At 53.0% G+C, this 15190-nt stretch overlaps 3 protein-coding genes across 3 annotated transcripts in view; 1 reads left to right on the top strand and 2 right to left on the bottom strand.

Moving 5' to 3' along the window:
* Nucleotides 1–1941, bottom strand: part of LOC137672007 (uncharacterized) — a 31619-nt gene extending 29678 nt beyond the window's left edge. The window contains exon 1 of the mRNA XM_068415950.1: nt 1887–1941. The gene's annotated coding sequence lies outside the window, so the exon portion shown is untranslated. The remainder of the gene's footprint in view (nt 1–1886) is intronic.
* A 377-nt stretch (nt 1942–2318) lies between these two features.
* Nucleotides 2319–4556, top strand: LOC137672008 (fibrinogen-like protein 1-like protein). The gene is made up of 3 exons (XM_068415951.1): nt 2319–2331; nt 2855–2986; nt 3928–4556. Exons 1-3 carry the CDS (start codon nt 2319–2321, stop codon nt 4554–4556), a joined length of 774 nt encoding a protein of 257 aa, XP_068272052.1.
* A 3208-nt stretch (nt 4557–7764) lies between these two features.
* The window catches only part of LOC137671951 (fibrinogen-like protein 1-like protein), a 30663-nt gene continuing 23237 nt past the window's right edge, over nt 7765–15190 (bottom strand). Inside the window, exons 2-3 of the mRNA XM_068415841.1 lie at nt 9552–9671; nt 7765–8480 (exon numbers count right to left, since the gene is read on the bottom strand). Coding sequence (XP_068271942.1) covers nt 7846–8480; nt 9552–9671 — 755 coding nt within the window. The 3' untranslated portion in view covers nt 7765–7845. The remainder of the gene's footprint in view (nt 8481–9551; nt 9672–15190) is intronic.

The raw sequence follows: 15190 nt of genomic DNA on the forward strand, positions 1-15190 counted from the left end.
CTCATTCCTCCAGTTCTGCCCGATGGAACCCACTGACTTGGCCTCCAGGCTTGACCTCAGACCTTCCCTATCTCTGGAGACATGCTGGGTCTGTGGCCCCAGCAAGCAATGGACTGTCATTACCTCCAGACTGGAGTCTTATCTTGACTTTCTACACATCCTGCACAAAGAGGTCCCGGCTGCCCAGGACCCTGCTAGGGCCTCTGGGGTGACAGGATTTGTAAAGGGAAACTGTGTGTATGAGAAGGCAGTGGAGAGCTTGGAGAGTACCTGAGGGCATACAGAGGGCTCTGGCATGAAAAGGAAAGCAAATGTAGGACACTGGGATGTACTGCAAAGAAAATGGGAGGCTCTAGGTGGCACCAGAACGCAAACGGACGAGTCTGAGGTGTACAGAAGCGAAACTGGAGGCCTCTGAAGGTGCACCTTCTTTTGGGTGCACCAAAAGGTAAATGGAGTGATTCTGAGGGGAAAAGAGGACCAAATGGAAGCCTCTACATTGCACCAGAGGGCAAATAAAAGACCCTGGGGAGTAGCAGAGGGCACGTCAAAACCATTCATTCAGTTCTGTGTGCATTCAGATCCCCTCCATACCCCTCCGTGCACTCTCTGTTACCCCACATGCCACTGTGGTCCCTTCCATTCTTCTCTGTGCGTGCTCAGGCTCCCTCTGTTCCCCTCTGTGGACCCTCAGTTACCCCCTGTTCCCTTTTGAGTGCTTGTAGATCCTCTCTGCTCCCTTACCTGTGCCTTGGAACCCTGCAGATCCCATCCATGCATGCTCAGAGCTCCTCCACTCCCCTTTGCACACCCCCTAATCCCTGCCATCCTTCCTGATTCCTTACATCCAAACCATGCCCCCTCTACATGCTTTCAAATTCCCTCTGTTCCTTTCTGAGTGCTTCTAGATCCTCTCGTACTCATTCCATTCACTTCCAAGCACTCTCAGATGCTCTCCATTCCTATGCAGCTGCTTTCACATCCTCTCCAATCCCCTCATTGTGCTCTCTTGGAACCCCTCTGTTGTCCTCCTTGCACAAACAGATCCCCTCCATTCCCCCCTTGTACACTCAGGAGTTCTCCATTTCCCTCTGTATGCACCCAGATCTCCTCTGTTCCCCTCCTTGCATACTCAGATCTCCTCTGTCCCTTTCAGTGTCTGCTTAGTGCTGACTTCTCCCTTCTGTGCACACTCATCCCTCTTTTCCACGACAAGTGCCCTCAGATTCCCACTGTTGCCCTCCATCGACACTCAGATCCCACCCATCCCTTTTGTGGGTGCTCAGTTTCTATGGGTTCCACCACCAGATCCCTTCCAGTCCCTCTGGGCATCTTCAATTCCCCTGCATTTTCCCTCCGTGCACACTCAGATCCCCTCCATTCCCTCTCTATGCACACAGGTACAGGCTTTCTGCTTTCCCTCTGTGCATGCTCAGACTCCTCCATTCCCCTCTGTATGTGTTCAGACCCCTGCTGCTGCCCTCCATCTGCCCAGTTTTGCTCCGTTCCTGGGCAGACACTTGCCTTCCTCTGCAGCCACCCATCTTGCATGACCAGTCTCACAAACCCAGTGCCCCGGAGACCACAGCTGTCTCAACTGGCCCACAGAAACATTTTAGCCGGTGTCTTTCAGCAGACCCATTCAGCTGCATCCTTGCAGATCAGGACCGTGGCTCACTGGGGAAGAGACCTCTCCTGCTTCCCCCAGACGGAGATCACCTCTGCCACAACCCTCTGCCTGCTGTCATGCAGTCCAGAAAACACCAGCGGCCCCAAATACTGTCCCACCACAGTCAGTCTCTCTGTGAGTCTCAGTGCTGCTCTGACTTCCCCACCAACAGCTAGGCTGGTCTTGTCAAAAGCACATTAAACAAGAACCAACTGACCTGGCAGCACCTCGCTGTAATGGTGGGAGGTGGGGACATCCCCAGTGTTTGCTCTCCACACTGGTTGGCGACTGGCATTCAAGTGTTTATTTACTGAGCTGCACTCTTCAAAACTCCCAAATACGCTGTTCCCAGGGGAAATTCCATCCAAGGAGCTAAGCACTCACAGAAGAGACCGTTCCAAGGACTCTTGCTGGCACGAGAGGTGTTTTCTTTGCAGCTCAGGAAGCTATGAACCTGGAAACACAGGCACCTTCATCTCGGCTTGTGTGTTCTAAGGGCACAAAGGAAACCCAGCCTGATTTCCTCCTCCAGGAGAAAAGAAGCTGGGAGAGGGGGTAGGACCCATCACCCCGCCCACTGCAGAGGGCACTACAAATGCCTCTGTGAGACCCACTGCTGCACAGCTTTGCGCTCCAGAGGCATTCCTGCATGGACATCATGGGTGAGTACAGGGTTGGGAAGCGAGGCGCTCCTTGCTAGCAATGGGAGGGGCACAGGTAGGGCAGCCCAGCGACAGGGAGAGCCTCCATGCACTGCTCCTCGCATGAGTCCTGGCATCGGTGCCCTCTGAGGGCATGCTCACCTGCCACCCCTTCGAACACTGGCAGCTTGTGTCCTGCCTTCTGGCTCACCTCAGCCAGTCCGCTGCTTCAGGGGCCAGTAACGAAACTTGGCTCAGTCAGTTGTTGGGTGCTTTGCTCCACCCAAAACTCTCTCTCTCATGCATGACTTTTCAGGAGCTTGTCAAGGGGAAAATTCAAGGTTGTCTACCCCTTGGACAAAGAGTTGAGGCCTTTTGGCACACTTTCCAGCTTGCATGGACCAGTCTGATGCTGCCCAACACGCTTGGCACACTCCTGCATCTCACATGCTCGCCTTACAGTGTGCAGTGCTGGAGCCATGGGTTCCAGCTTCTCTGGAGGGAGGGTCACATTTCATCTTTTCATCATCTTTTCCCTTTCTAGCAGCCCAGTGCCTTCTACTCCTTGCTTGCGTGCTGGTCTTGGCTGCCCCAGGACACTCCATGCATATACAAACCCTAAACATCTTCAAGAAATCTCCCTCCAACACTTCGGCGAGTGCTCTGAAGAAAAACAGTATGTAGTATCCCGTGGGCATTGCAGTGCTCTCACCAACCCCTTTCAGTTCCTTGGTCTGGGTCAGCCGTGGCTGGTGAACAGCCCCAGCCCATGCTCTGGGACAGTGGAGGCTTGGTAAAATGACACTTGGGAGAGGGTGTGCTATGACACCTCAGATCCAAAAGCCACCTCCATAGCTTATACAGGGAGGCTGACTAGGGAGAGGCGGCATCAACCCCAGGCTTTGTTCAGCTGGGGAGAGGAGCTCTGCCCATCTGGCACAATGACCTTAACTGCAGCAGGAGGTCCTGCAGCAAGCAAGCTGAAGGCATGGGGAGACCACAACAGCCAGCACAGAGGGGATGCAGTGTTGTGTGCTCATGTATGGCCAGCTCCAGATGGGCAAGGGCCCTACACCGCCCCTAGTCCTGGCCCTGGTCCAGGATGGAGGGTGGTGGATGCGAGGAGGTGTACCCAACGCAGGCTGCAGTGCTGTGCGTGTGCATGTGCATGTGTGTGCACTGTGCAGACTGGTAAGGGTGTCTGTGTGCTTGAAGGGGTCATTTTCTGCTGTTACCTCAGTCACAGGCAGGGGCAAGGTCCTCTTCACCTTCCTCCCCAGCATGACCCTGTTTTAGTGACAGAACCCCTTTTTCAGGAGACCCAAACGGGCTCACTAGAGTCCATATCAGTCTCCTGGCCTGATACCAGAATAGCCCAGTGGGTCTGGGGACTTTCACTGGGGCTGCCTCCTCTTAGATGTCCCATAAGAAAGAGGAACAGAGGGCTGAGGCCAGCCCACTCTCACCTCCAGCCAAGCACATTGACCTCTCTGGGCTGGGACTGCTGATTATTCCCCAGGTACTCTGGCCAGATGTCCCTCTTTCCTGTGACAGGGTGAAACATGGTCTTGTCCTGTTGCACAGGGTCTTATTAAATCACCCTCTCTTGTGCCCCAGGTCAGCCCAAGGACTGCAGCGAGATCCCTGCTGGCAGCCCCAGCGGCGTCTACGTCATCCAGCCCACGAGGATGCACCCCATCGTGGTGTACTGCGAGATGAATGGGGTGGACAGGGGCTGGACGGTCATCCAGAGGAACCGGCAGAGCACGGAGATCACCTGGGCCGAGTCCTGGAGCACCTACAAGTACGGCTTTGGGAATGTGCTCACCGAGTACTGGCTGGGCACCGAATACATCCATCAGATCTCCAAGCAGAAGATCTACCAGGTCAGATTTGTCATCTGGGATGCTGAAAACAACATCAAGTTCGCAGACTACAACCTCTTCAGCCTGGAAGATGAGTCCCACGGCTACCGGCTGACGCTGGGAACATACTCAGGGACAATGGAGGATGCCATGGACTCAGACAATCTCAGGAATGTGCACAACAACATGAAGTTCTCCACAAAAGATCGGGATCAGGACACTTACAGAGGGAACTGTGCCTCCCGCTCTGGGGGCGGGTGGTGGTACTCGGCGTGTTATTCTGTACAGCTGAACGTCAAGGGGGCCATAACGTGGGGCAGCCTGTGCAAAGGGAACTGCAAAGCTTCTGCCATCCTCATCAAACCAGCTCCATACCATTAGAACTGTTTCCTCCTCCTGTCTGCACTGGGCACACGGTCAGACCAGTGCCGTGCTGGGGCCTGTTTTGCTGTTTGGGGGGCTGGGAGTGAATAGGGTTGTTCCTGTATATCAAAAGCTGTTTTCTTTTCCTCTTCTCTTGAAAAGTAGCAAAGCTCCCTGCTTTGTCTCTGGCCTTTCACCTGTGGTGGGTTTTTTGGGATCATTATTAGAACAAGTCTTTATAAACGCTGTGGTTTCCAAGCATGTTCCTTCTGGGAAGAAAACTGTGCTCAGAAACCTAAAACCCTCCTGATCCAGCAAGGTCTTATTCTCTTTTTACTTTGCGGATATAGATGACTTGAGCAGAAAAATATCAGTCATCACTAGCTAACCTGATCTAAACTGCTCTGAGCACAGGCAGGCCACATACGCACCATATCCCTGCTGTAGTCTGTGTTCATCCTGCACAATAAAATTGCTTTCAGAACCTGCACAGACATGCGCAAATGTCCTTCATTTGTTTGGGAACTTCTAGCAATTGCTGCCAGTTTCTTGCCAGGAGCAGACCTGAGGGTCCTGGTGCAGCAAGAAAAGAGTTTCAAGGGAAAATTTTTCATAAGACTCAAATGAGGAACTAAAGACAAAACTTTCACTTAAAGAAGAGAGTTAAGTTTCAAGGTGGGGATCTTTCAAAGAGGGATGCAGTACCACATGGCCAAGAGCAAGCACTGAGGACAGGAGGGAAGCATCAGCTCAGTTCAGCCCTACCAGCCATGCCCTGGAGCTAACCAGAGACAGCAGGCCAGGCCAGCATCATCCTGCCTTGTTAACCTTGTGAATGCTGGCCCAGACCTTGGGAGGTCACTGGAAGAGTGGGCAAGGAATAAAGGGACAACAGCACTGCAAGGCCACACAGCACTGCATAGTTGGGATATCTGGGGCACGTTTAAGAGCTGAGGCAGTCTGACATGACAGGGATCCCTTAATTTCAAGAGGCCTGAATCAGCTTGGGTCCATATCAGCTTGCTCCAGTGTGGTGATATCTCTGTGCGCTGGATAGTTCAACAGTGGACATGGTACCTGTGGTGTAGTATCCCAGTGCTGGGCAGAGGGGAATGATATCTTGCTGTCTGTGCTCTTGCTAATACAGCCCAGGATGCCGTTCACCTTCAACATTGCAAGGGTGCATTGCTGACTCCTGGGCAAATTTTTGTTTACCAGGAACCCCGAGCCCTTTTCATAGAATCATAGGATCATAGAATGGTTTGGGTTGGAAGGGACCTTAAAGATCACCTAGTTCCAACCCCCCTGCCACAGGCAGGGACACCTTCCACCAGACCAGGTTGCTCCAAGCCCCATCCAGCCTGGCCTTGAACACTGCCAGGGAGGGGGCAGCCACAGCTTCTCTGGGCAACCTGGGCCAGGGTCTCACCACCTTCACAGGAAAGAATTTCTTCCTGATATCTCATCTAAATCTCCCCTCTTTCAGTTTAAAACCATTCTCCCTCGTCCTATCACTACTTGCCCTTGTAAAAAGTCCCTCTCCAGCTTTCCTGCAGGCCCCTTCAGGTACTGGTAGGCTGCTAGAAGGTCTCCCCCAGCCTTCTCTTCTCTAGGCTGAACAGCCCCAACTCGCTTCAGCCTGTCTTCAGAGGAGAGGTGCTCCAGCCCTCTGATCTGTCAAGCCTCTCCCCTCCAGTTAGGTTGTACATCCAGGCTGGAGTGCAAACGACTTTTTAAACCAGCAGACATATCTCTCCATCCATAAATGCTGCTCTCAAGTCAGCTCAAACTGGGAAGCCTTTCTCAACCAGCAGCCCCCTTGTACATTCATTTCCCCGTGCATCAGGGCTGCAGGCCCACGGACACCTCCAGGGCAGCCAAGGCTGCCTGTGCAGCCTTTTCAGGAACATGGCACTGCTGTAGCTCTGCAGGGTGCCCTGGGACCTTAATCACAGATCTTGGCCTGAGAGTCCCAAGTTGTTCAGGATTCACAGCTGAGCCTCAAGCTCAGCTTTTCTTCCAAAGACGGAGGAGAGGAACCACGGCTTCTTTCAAGCCCTCACTTCAAACTTCCCTCCATCGCAAAGGAGATTCATAGCCACACTCCCTCCCTGCAGCAGACTACGATGGGATTGACTTACCCACACGTCTCATGCCCTCAGGGAGCCCACCACCCTCTCCACACCCCAATCCATGGTGGTTTCTTCCCTTTCCCAGGATAGAGCAACCACCCAGCCATGGACAGAGGCAAACTATGGGCAAGGGTTTTGCAAGATACTGGGCTTTGCTGGCCCTGTTGGCCAATAGTAGCTTTACAGCCATAGTTCAGTGCACAGTGGCCGGAACAAGCCATTGAAAGGAATATTGCGTCCAGAGACCTGAGAACCAAACCACAGACAGAATTAGGTACAACAGCTGTACTCAGCTGTGTACAACTACTGTACCAAAGGGAAAAAAGCTCAAAGCTCATGTTGGGGACAGTCAGCAGCAGGGAGAATCAGTGTCAGGCCCTTCACAATGGAACATTGAAATATTTCTGAAAAAAAAAGAACAATCAGAACAAAATCCCTTCATGCCACACCAGCTCTGCACCAGGTCAGCCTGGGAGCAGAATCAGCTCCACAGCTGACCTGGCCCAGCACAGCCTGAACAAATTATCTTGAAAGCAGCAGCCACCACATCAGCCTTGGGAGAGGTGAGCTCTGCATGTCCCAGGGAGATCTGGCATCCCTTTGGCAGGGGTGTCTCCTTGCCCAGGAGAGGACCTGCATAATACACCTCCTTTCCCCCAGGTCCACCACTCCGGGGACTAGACAGAGTGATCTCCCCACACTTATATGCAGTGTTGCGGCGGGAGGTAGACACAAGGCAGCAAAGGCTGGCTCCAGGGTTTATTGCAGCTGATTTCTCCCACCATGGGTAGCAGAGCTGTGGGGCGTATGGGGCTGGGGAGCAAGCAGGGCCTGAGTAAAGCAGGGATACACAGATTGCACAGGGAAGGGAACTTGCACTGTCTCCCCCCCCCCAGGACAGGAGTGGGCACACCCACCCCAAACCAGTGCCTGCATCCCAGTGCCAGCCAGCACCGCGGCACTGGGAGAAGCTACCTGCATGCCCGGGGCTCTGGGTGATTGCTCCTAAGCCCCAGAGCCGCTGTGTTTCAGCTGGTGACAGTGCAGGAGCTGCAGGCAGTGCAGAACATGCACCCGGACTGGCACAGGGCTGTTGGCAGGCATGGGAATGGGGCGCTGAGCTGGGGATGGTGGCACTCCCGCAAACTCCCAGGAGGCTGGGCGCTGTGGCACAGTCAGCATATATCGGTGGGTTTGACCAGGATGAGGGAGGATGCACAGTCGCCTTTATCACAGAATCCTGGCCAAAGGATGTGTTTTTTGGCATTGAGCAGGACGTTCTGGCACCTGTCGTACCACCAGCCCCCATAGCTGTTGGCACAGTTCCCGCTGTACTGGTCCTGGTCCTTGTCGGTCGTGCTGAATTTCATGTTGTCATGTATGCCCCCCTTCTTGGGGTGATAGAGGGTCAGATAGTCATCCCCATCACCAGAAAACCGGCCCAGCCTCAGTGGGTACCCGCTAGTCTCACTCTCCACCCTGAAGATGTCGTACTCGGCGTAATGGGTGACGTTGGCTTTATCCCGCACGATGAAGCGGACCTTGTAGGTGCCCTGCTGCGTCAGCAGGTGCAGGTACTCGGTGCCCAGCCAGTGATCACCCTGCACGTTCCCGAAGCCGTACTTGTAGGTGGTCCAGGATTGCTTCCATGTAAGCTCAGTGTCATGAGAGTTTCTCTGGACAACAGTCCAGCCCTTGCCTTCGGTGTCCATGTCACACCACACCACGCGTGGGGGTGACCCTGCCGGCTGGATGACGTACACCCCGCTGGGGCTGGTCTTGCGGAGACGGCTGCAGTCTGCGGGGAAGCCTGTGACAGCAGCAGTGGCAAACACAGGGTAGGGTCAGAGAGAGAAGGGTCATACGAGTCTGTGAGGGCAACAAGGAGCTCCTGTAGGGGAGTGAGGACTCAGGACAAAAAGGGCTGGTTTTCTGTGTGATCTACTCCACAGTGTAAAGTGGCTTTTCCACTGGCTCATCCACAGGGCAACAGAAGGTGTCTAAACCAGTGGCCCCAGTAAGAGCCCTAGGATCTATTTCTCATGACTTGCTATTTCATTTGGAGCCTTCTAATGCATATGGCCAAGAAGAGGGGAAAAAGTCTTCCAGATGCCAGTGATGTCCTCCAAGTATATCTAGCCCTCACACAAGGCCCTTGATATATTGACCTGCAGCTCTTGCAAGGATCCGAATGTCCAAAATGCTCCACTGGATGAGGATATGTAATTAAAATTTATGTTTTCTCTGGGGGTCATGGCACTGCAAAAGCAGGCTAAGTTCTACCTTGATCTCTTAGGGATCTCTTCCCCCAGCTTGTTGCAGTTTATCTGTTAGCAGGACTGATCTGGCATGATGTACTTGCCAAACTCGTTTGCTGTCTAATTTATTTTTCTTGTTTTGTGTCTGATGAGGGACAATTTACTGTGGGTAATTCCGATCCAGCCCATGAAATTCTGTTTTTCTTGGGCACACAGGTCTTGCAGGGAGCGTCACCCTCCCTTACAGGAAGGGAATACTCCTAATCCAACAAGAGTTAAAAAAATAAAAATTGCTGGGATGATCTCTCCTAGAACTGAAGTGTAAAAATACACAAGCACTGCAGAGCAATCCTGCCAAGTTATGGTGTTTGGGCAGAAACCCCTAGGTTTCGTCATGGAGCCACTAAGGGGGTGGGGATGGCTTGGCAGCTCTCAGGCTGCTTACCTTACAAGTCATGGCCCAGGGAGCTGCGTGTATGATTTCTTGTGTTGTGCATCAGCCTGGGTGCGTGCTGGCCTTCCTAGCACGTAGCGGACCTGGGAGTCAGTGCTGAGCTAGGGAGACACTTTCCTGCTCTGCGCCTTGGTGCCCAGCCAGTGCCCCCCACCCGCTCCATACTCACCACTCCGGGAGCTGGCAGTGGGTACTGCTGGACCAGCGCTCGCACAGAGGAGAAGCATCATCACCACGGTGGGTAGGAGGACAAGGTCCCCACGGAGCCAACTTGTCCCAGCCTGGAGCCCTGGGGAGGAAAGTGCCCGTCACCATCAGGATTCCTGGGCAGCCCGCGGCCCCCGGGGAGCTCAGAACAGGGAAGGCAGAGCCCTGGGGCACAGGCAGGAGCAGGGGACTCCTGGGGTGGTGGGAGCTGCAGCTTTGGTGCAGGCTCTGCCCCTGCAGGGCTGAAGAAAGGTGAGAAATGGCTTTGTCACCCTCCTTGGTCAGTCCCTTCTCTGCACCAGATAGCAACCTGCAGATCTGTTCTCAGAACCTACAGCCCAAGAGTAGCTAAGAGAGGACAATGACACAGCTAGATATCTGGAGAGTAGTTTGCCAGTGGGGAGGGATCACAAGAAACAGTTCTTTTTGGAGTAATCATGCGTAAGCCTTTTATAGAAGCCACTCCAGCGCAAGGACAGCTAGTAGGAAACCAGATCCAAAGGATGGGTCCTATTGCAGAGATACCAGCTCCCAGGCAGACAGGAGGGTCTCCTGGGCCCACATAGTGACACAAGCCCAAACCCTCTGTGCTGGCCACCAGCACACCCTACACCCTGCACTAGCTCCGTTACTGGGGGAGATGCCATCATGCCTGGGGAAGGACCCCAGTCCAACCACACGTGCCACACGCATTGATCAGGAAGGAAAAGGACCAAGTTGAAATCTAGGTCTCCACATTAACTTCCCTTGACAGGACACAGGAATACAGGGCATAGGTAGCCTGGGGAAAGCACAGGCTGGCACCAAGCATATGTGTCATTTGGTGCCTTGGTCTTGTGTCCCTTCTGCTACCAGGGTGCTTGGCAGCATGCATCACCCAGGCGAGATCACGGCTGCTGTCTGGTTAATCATCTTGTGCCTTTGTATACTCACCCCAGTCACGTCTTGTTTGAGCCCAGCACCGCACATGAATGCAGTGTGCCGCTGGGAAGATAACTCACCCATCACAACAGCGCGGCTGAGCAGAAAGCAGGAACCCAGTGGTGCACCCTCCCATGCCGCGCTTTCCACAGTGACTTTATAGGCACCGCACACACCCACTTGTGTTCACACTGGTTATTTGTAGAGGCACAAGGAGACACTTGCAGATTGTGACTCAAGCAGTTTTCGATCCCATGACAGCACGACTAAACCCCCGAGGGGAGGGAGGCATGCGCTTCCAGCCAGAGAAGTACAAAATAATCCCCTCCATGATGAGGGATTTCAATTATTGACTCTCCCAGCTACACAAACACTACATGTTAATTGCTCACTTCGAGCAAATTCTGGAGAGCCATAATCAAACTGAAGTGGGGAGACCCAGCTTTTTAAGGACATACACACAGAAACTAGCAAAGGAGGAAAGATTAGGTCTCCTATTTGCCCAGTCCCAAAGGTGACCTTGGAAAGATGAGGACAGGTCCTCAAGAGACATGCCTGCTCGGTAACTCTCTGCTGGCAGGTTTCAGGAACAACAAGTTAAGTCATTGGGCTGGAACCCAGTGTCCAGCAGCCAGAAGTCAGTGTATTCACAGTGTCCCCTGGCACCCCAGTCTCCATGCTCTGAGTAGAGGGCAAGGACTCCAGGTAACAAACAGGTGCCTGTGGGTCCCTTTGCCACTCTGCTTCCCAATACCTGTCTTTGGGCTGGTGAGACCCTGCAGATCCTCCCCAGCCCCAGCGATGTCGACCAGGGGTTGCTCCCTGTACAGGAGCAAAATGCTTTCAGGACAAATCGTTTGGGATGGCTGTTCTTTGTGCCAGAAGGTGAAAACAGCTCCATCACTTTGTCAATCCAGTTTTAAGAGGATAAAGACATGGCCCTTCTACTTTGTTCTCCTCTGTTGGTTTCAGCAGCCTACTGACCAGGTGTCGTCTTTATGGCACAGCTTTAAACCTGGTGTTCACAGCAAGCCAGTGCCAAGCTGAGGCTCTCACCAAACTTTCTGTACTGCAGAAGCCCACATCAGGCAGTGCAACTTGCAGATCTGGATGGGCAATGGCATCCAGATCTCTCTGAGGTAAAGGATCCCTGGATCAACTTCCATCTGCACCCTTAGGTCTCACCCCTGCTTGCTTGTTTAGAGGTTGGGAGCCCTTTGCAGCATTATTTAGTTTGAGAGAATCATAAAAAGCAGCACTCCCAAGTCTATGGAGGGAGGAGGGCCCAAGCTGCCCTGGTAAGAAAGACCCCAGGCAGACGGGCCATATCCCCTTTCTGTGGAGGCAGGAGTGTGCCAGCACTGAGCAATTCAATGCCTCAGGGTGCAATGGGGTGCCTGTGCCGGGCCTGGAAGCCAGGCTGCTGCTGGTGAGCCACCAGTGGGATCACTGCTGGCAACAGGGCTGCCAGATGCAGTGGGATCATGGGCCCCACAGGTCATGGAGAGGAAGCCCTTCCCTGCCCCTGCATGCAGCAGGCTCCACTGGGCTGCTCCAAATAAGTGCAAATGGTATTTCCTTCAAAGAAACTGTGGACAGCTTACCTACAGTCCAGCAGAGACCCCTGTTTCAACTTTAGCTCTAATATTCCAGTGGATGGTGTCTCGAAGCTGTCAAACAAAGGTTTTCTAAATCATGCTGATATGGGACCTTGTTCTAAGACAGCTGCAAGAGGACCTCTGAGCAGATACAGGTTGGAAGCAGAGCAGAGGACAACAACCAGTGGTTGCACTCCAGAGAGGCAGAGTAGGGGGCACCGTGAGGGACTCAAGGGAGGAGAACGATGGCCTGAGCCAGCTCTCTGGGAGCAGCAAAGGCTGGCTGCTCCCCATGGGCAGGCAAGTCAGAAGCCAAGGGTGAACCCCGAGGAGGCAATGCCCTTGCTGGCAGGGCTCTGTTCTGCCAGGTCTGAGCACAGCAGGGAGAGCTGAGTGTTGGCAACAGCTCCAGGCAAGGCAAGTAGTCACCCAGGTCCAAGGTCCTGGACAAAAGGACACAGTGCAAAAGACACTGGAGATAAGCTACAACATGGACCTGAGTGGTCCATCCAGGAAATAAGCTATCTACAGTGTAGGTCTAAGATCCATCCAGAAAACAAGGCCAGAGACGGGACTGGAGACCAGTACTCATACAGTGTGACTCAGGTTACGACTGAAGGCTCAGGGCCAAGGTGACGGTTCCAGGTGGGACTGGTAACCAGCCATTAAGGCCTACTGGTGCACTTTTAGGGCCATGACAGTAGCAGTTAATCCTGAAAGAGCAATCACACTGGCCTGGCTGGCTGTACAGATCTCTCATGCTCCATAGGACCTCAGGCTTCACAAACTGGCTTCTCAAAGCAGCTTCTCAAAGCATGTTCTGCTGTGGCCAGCTCTGCATCTTGCACAAGGCCTGGAACCACAGCTGTACTCCTGCAGAAATACAGAGGCATAAGGGCTAGGGAGGGGAGTCTTCAGAGAACTGGAGAAACACAGGGTAACCAAGACCAGGAGGATCTCCAAATGTCTCTGGTGTGATCTCCAGTCCAAAGCAGGGACAACTTAGAATGGGTTGCTTAGGATCACGTCTGGATCAGTTGCGAATATGTCAAGGAATGGAGGTCCCACAAATTCTCTTTTTTTTTTTCCTCCCAGTCTTTGAACACACTCTGGATGAAATTTTTTTTATATAATTGTTGTTTCCCTTCCCTTATGTCCATTGCTTCTCATTCTGTGCACCTCCAAGGAGAGTCATAAAATCACAGGGTGATAGAATAATTTAGGATAGAGGGGACGTCTGGAGGCCATCTAGTCCAACCCCTGCTCACAGCAGATCTAAAAACTCAGATCCTTGTCTAGTCCTTGAACACCTCTAAGAATAGAAATCCCACAGCCCCTCTCTAGGCACCTGTTCCAGTATTTGCGAACCTTGTATTTAAAAAAGTCCCTATTTCTAACTGGAATTTCCATGCCCCAGCTTAGATCCATTGCTTCTTACCTCAGCACCACGCACCACCTTGAACAGTCTGGCTCTGTGTTCTCTGTGTCCTCCCTGAGGTAGCTGTAGTCAGCAATAGGACCTCCCCATTGCTCACTCTTCCCCAGTGGAGCAAGCCCAGTTCTCTCAGATTCTCCTGACACGTCCTGAGCTCCAGACCCCTGACCAGTCTGGTGGCCTCTACTGGACTTGCTCCAGTCTGTTAATATGTTTCTTGTAATGAAGGGTCCAAAACAAGACACAGTGTTCTGGGCGGCCTGACTCCATCTGCTCTTCAGCCTCCCACCAGGTAGCTGTAGGCAGCAACAAGATCCCTTCTCAGCCTTCCCTTCTCCAGGCTGAACAAGCCCATCTTGCTCAGCCTGTCCATGTCATGTGCTCCTGCCTTGACTGTCTTGGTGGTCTTAGCCGGACTCCTGGAGTTTTAGTCACTGTTGTGTACAGGGGAGCCCCACACAGGACACAGCACTCCGGCTGTCATCTCACATGTGGAAGTGAATAATCCCTTCCCTCACCCTCCTGGCTGCATTTTTCCAGGTGCAGCCCAGGATACAGCAATAAACAGATCTGCACCACAACTGTGCCTCTTTCAATATCAAACATGCACTGAGCAGGAGCTGGGCCCCAAGACACAGCTGGGATTTCAGAGAAATCCCCTCTATAGCCTTCCCCTTGTCTGCTTTGCATGTCCTAACCCAAACACAGGCCACAGCTTCCTGGCAAAGGTGGCCAGGGGACTGGAAGCTGTTGGTGAAGTTCTGCTGAGGGTTGCTGTCTGCCTTTGCTTGCATCTGCTGTTGAGCAGAAGCAGCAGCACAGCAGGGCATGCACTGGAGCCTCCATGACCAGGCAGCCACACTGCAAGCGAACAGCCTGTGACAAAAGCTCAGCCTGATCCTCCACAGGCTCTGGCCATCTTGTGCTGTCCAGCACAAGGTGGATGCTGGGGTACAGGAGTCCTCATAACTCAGAATACTGTGGGTATCAATCCCTAGAAAAAAGATGGTCTGGCATTTTCTGTAAGAAATTCATGGCGTAAGCACTCCTCGTAGCAGAGAGGGGCTTGAAGTGAGACCATTTTACATCAGTGTCACGTCACGATTCTCAAAAGTCCCTTGTGACTGCTGCAAGGGCCGTGGTGCCAGGAGAGACCACAGTGCACGTTGCGCAAGGGGCAGCGTGGTGGTGGCAGGCCAGGCACGTCAGGAGGCACCTGGAGTGGCACTTTCTGAAGTTCGGTGCACAATTTGCCAGGAACACTAGAGTACCTCTTCCCTGAAGGGTCTAACAGGGTCCCCAATGGCTGTTGGGCTCGATGCCTGCTCTGGATTTACGCCTGATATTTGATTTCCATCCAGGAGGGAGAAAGTCATCTGGGTATTTACTTATGAGTTGAAATGTGCAGAGGTGCCCAGAGGATGCCGTTCCCTGGGGAAACCCTGCCAGGGCTGGGGGGCAGCCAGGCACTGTAAATTGTGCTTGTTTTAAGGCATTCACTTATTGGCACCAAATTATTTGCTTTGCCTCTGAAGAAAGCTCTTCACCTTTGTGAGACACAGCCTTCATTGTCTGAGGACATATCACTTAATGATGAAGAGCAAATAAGCCGTAAACCACTAGTCCTGTTGCCAACCAGAGGACAAG

Source organism: Nyctibius grandis, chromosome 18, assembly GCF_013368605.1.
Source record: "Nyctibius grandis isolate bNycGra1 chromosome 18, bNycGra1.pri, whole genome shotgun sequence".
NCBI classification, from domain to species: Eukaryota; Metazoa; Chordata; class Aves; order Nyctibiiformes; family Nyctibiidae; genus Nyctibius; species Nyctibius grandis.

Excerpts from the sequence above, each read along its gene's own strand:
- LOC137672008 (XM_068415951.1), top strand. Across the intron at positions 2,987-3,927 it reads GAGTGCTCTGAAGAAAAACA|GTCAGCCCAAGGACTGCAGC; the intron begins GTATGTAGTATC and ends CTTGTGCCCCAG.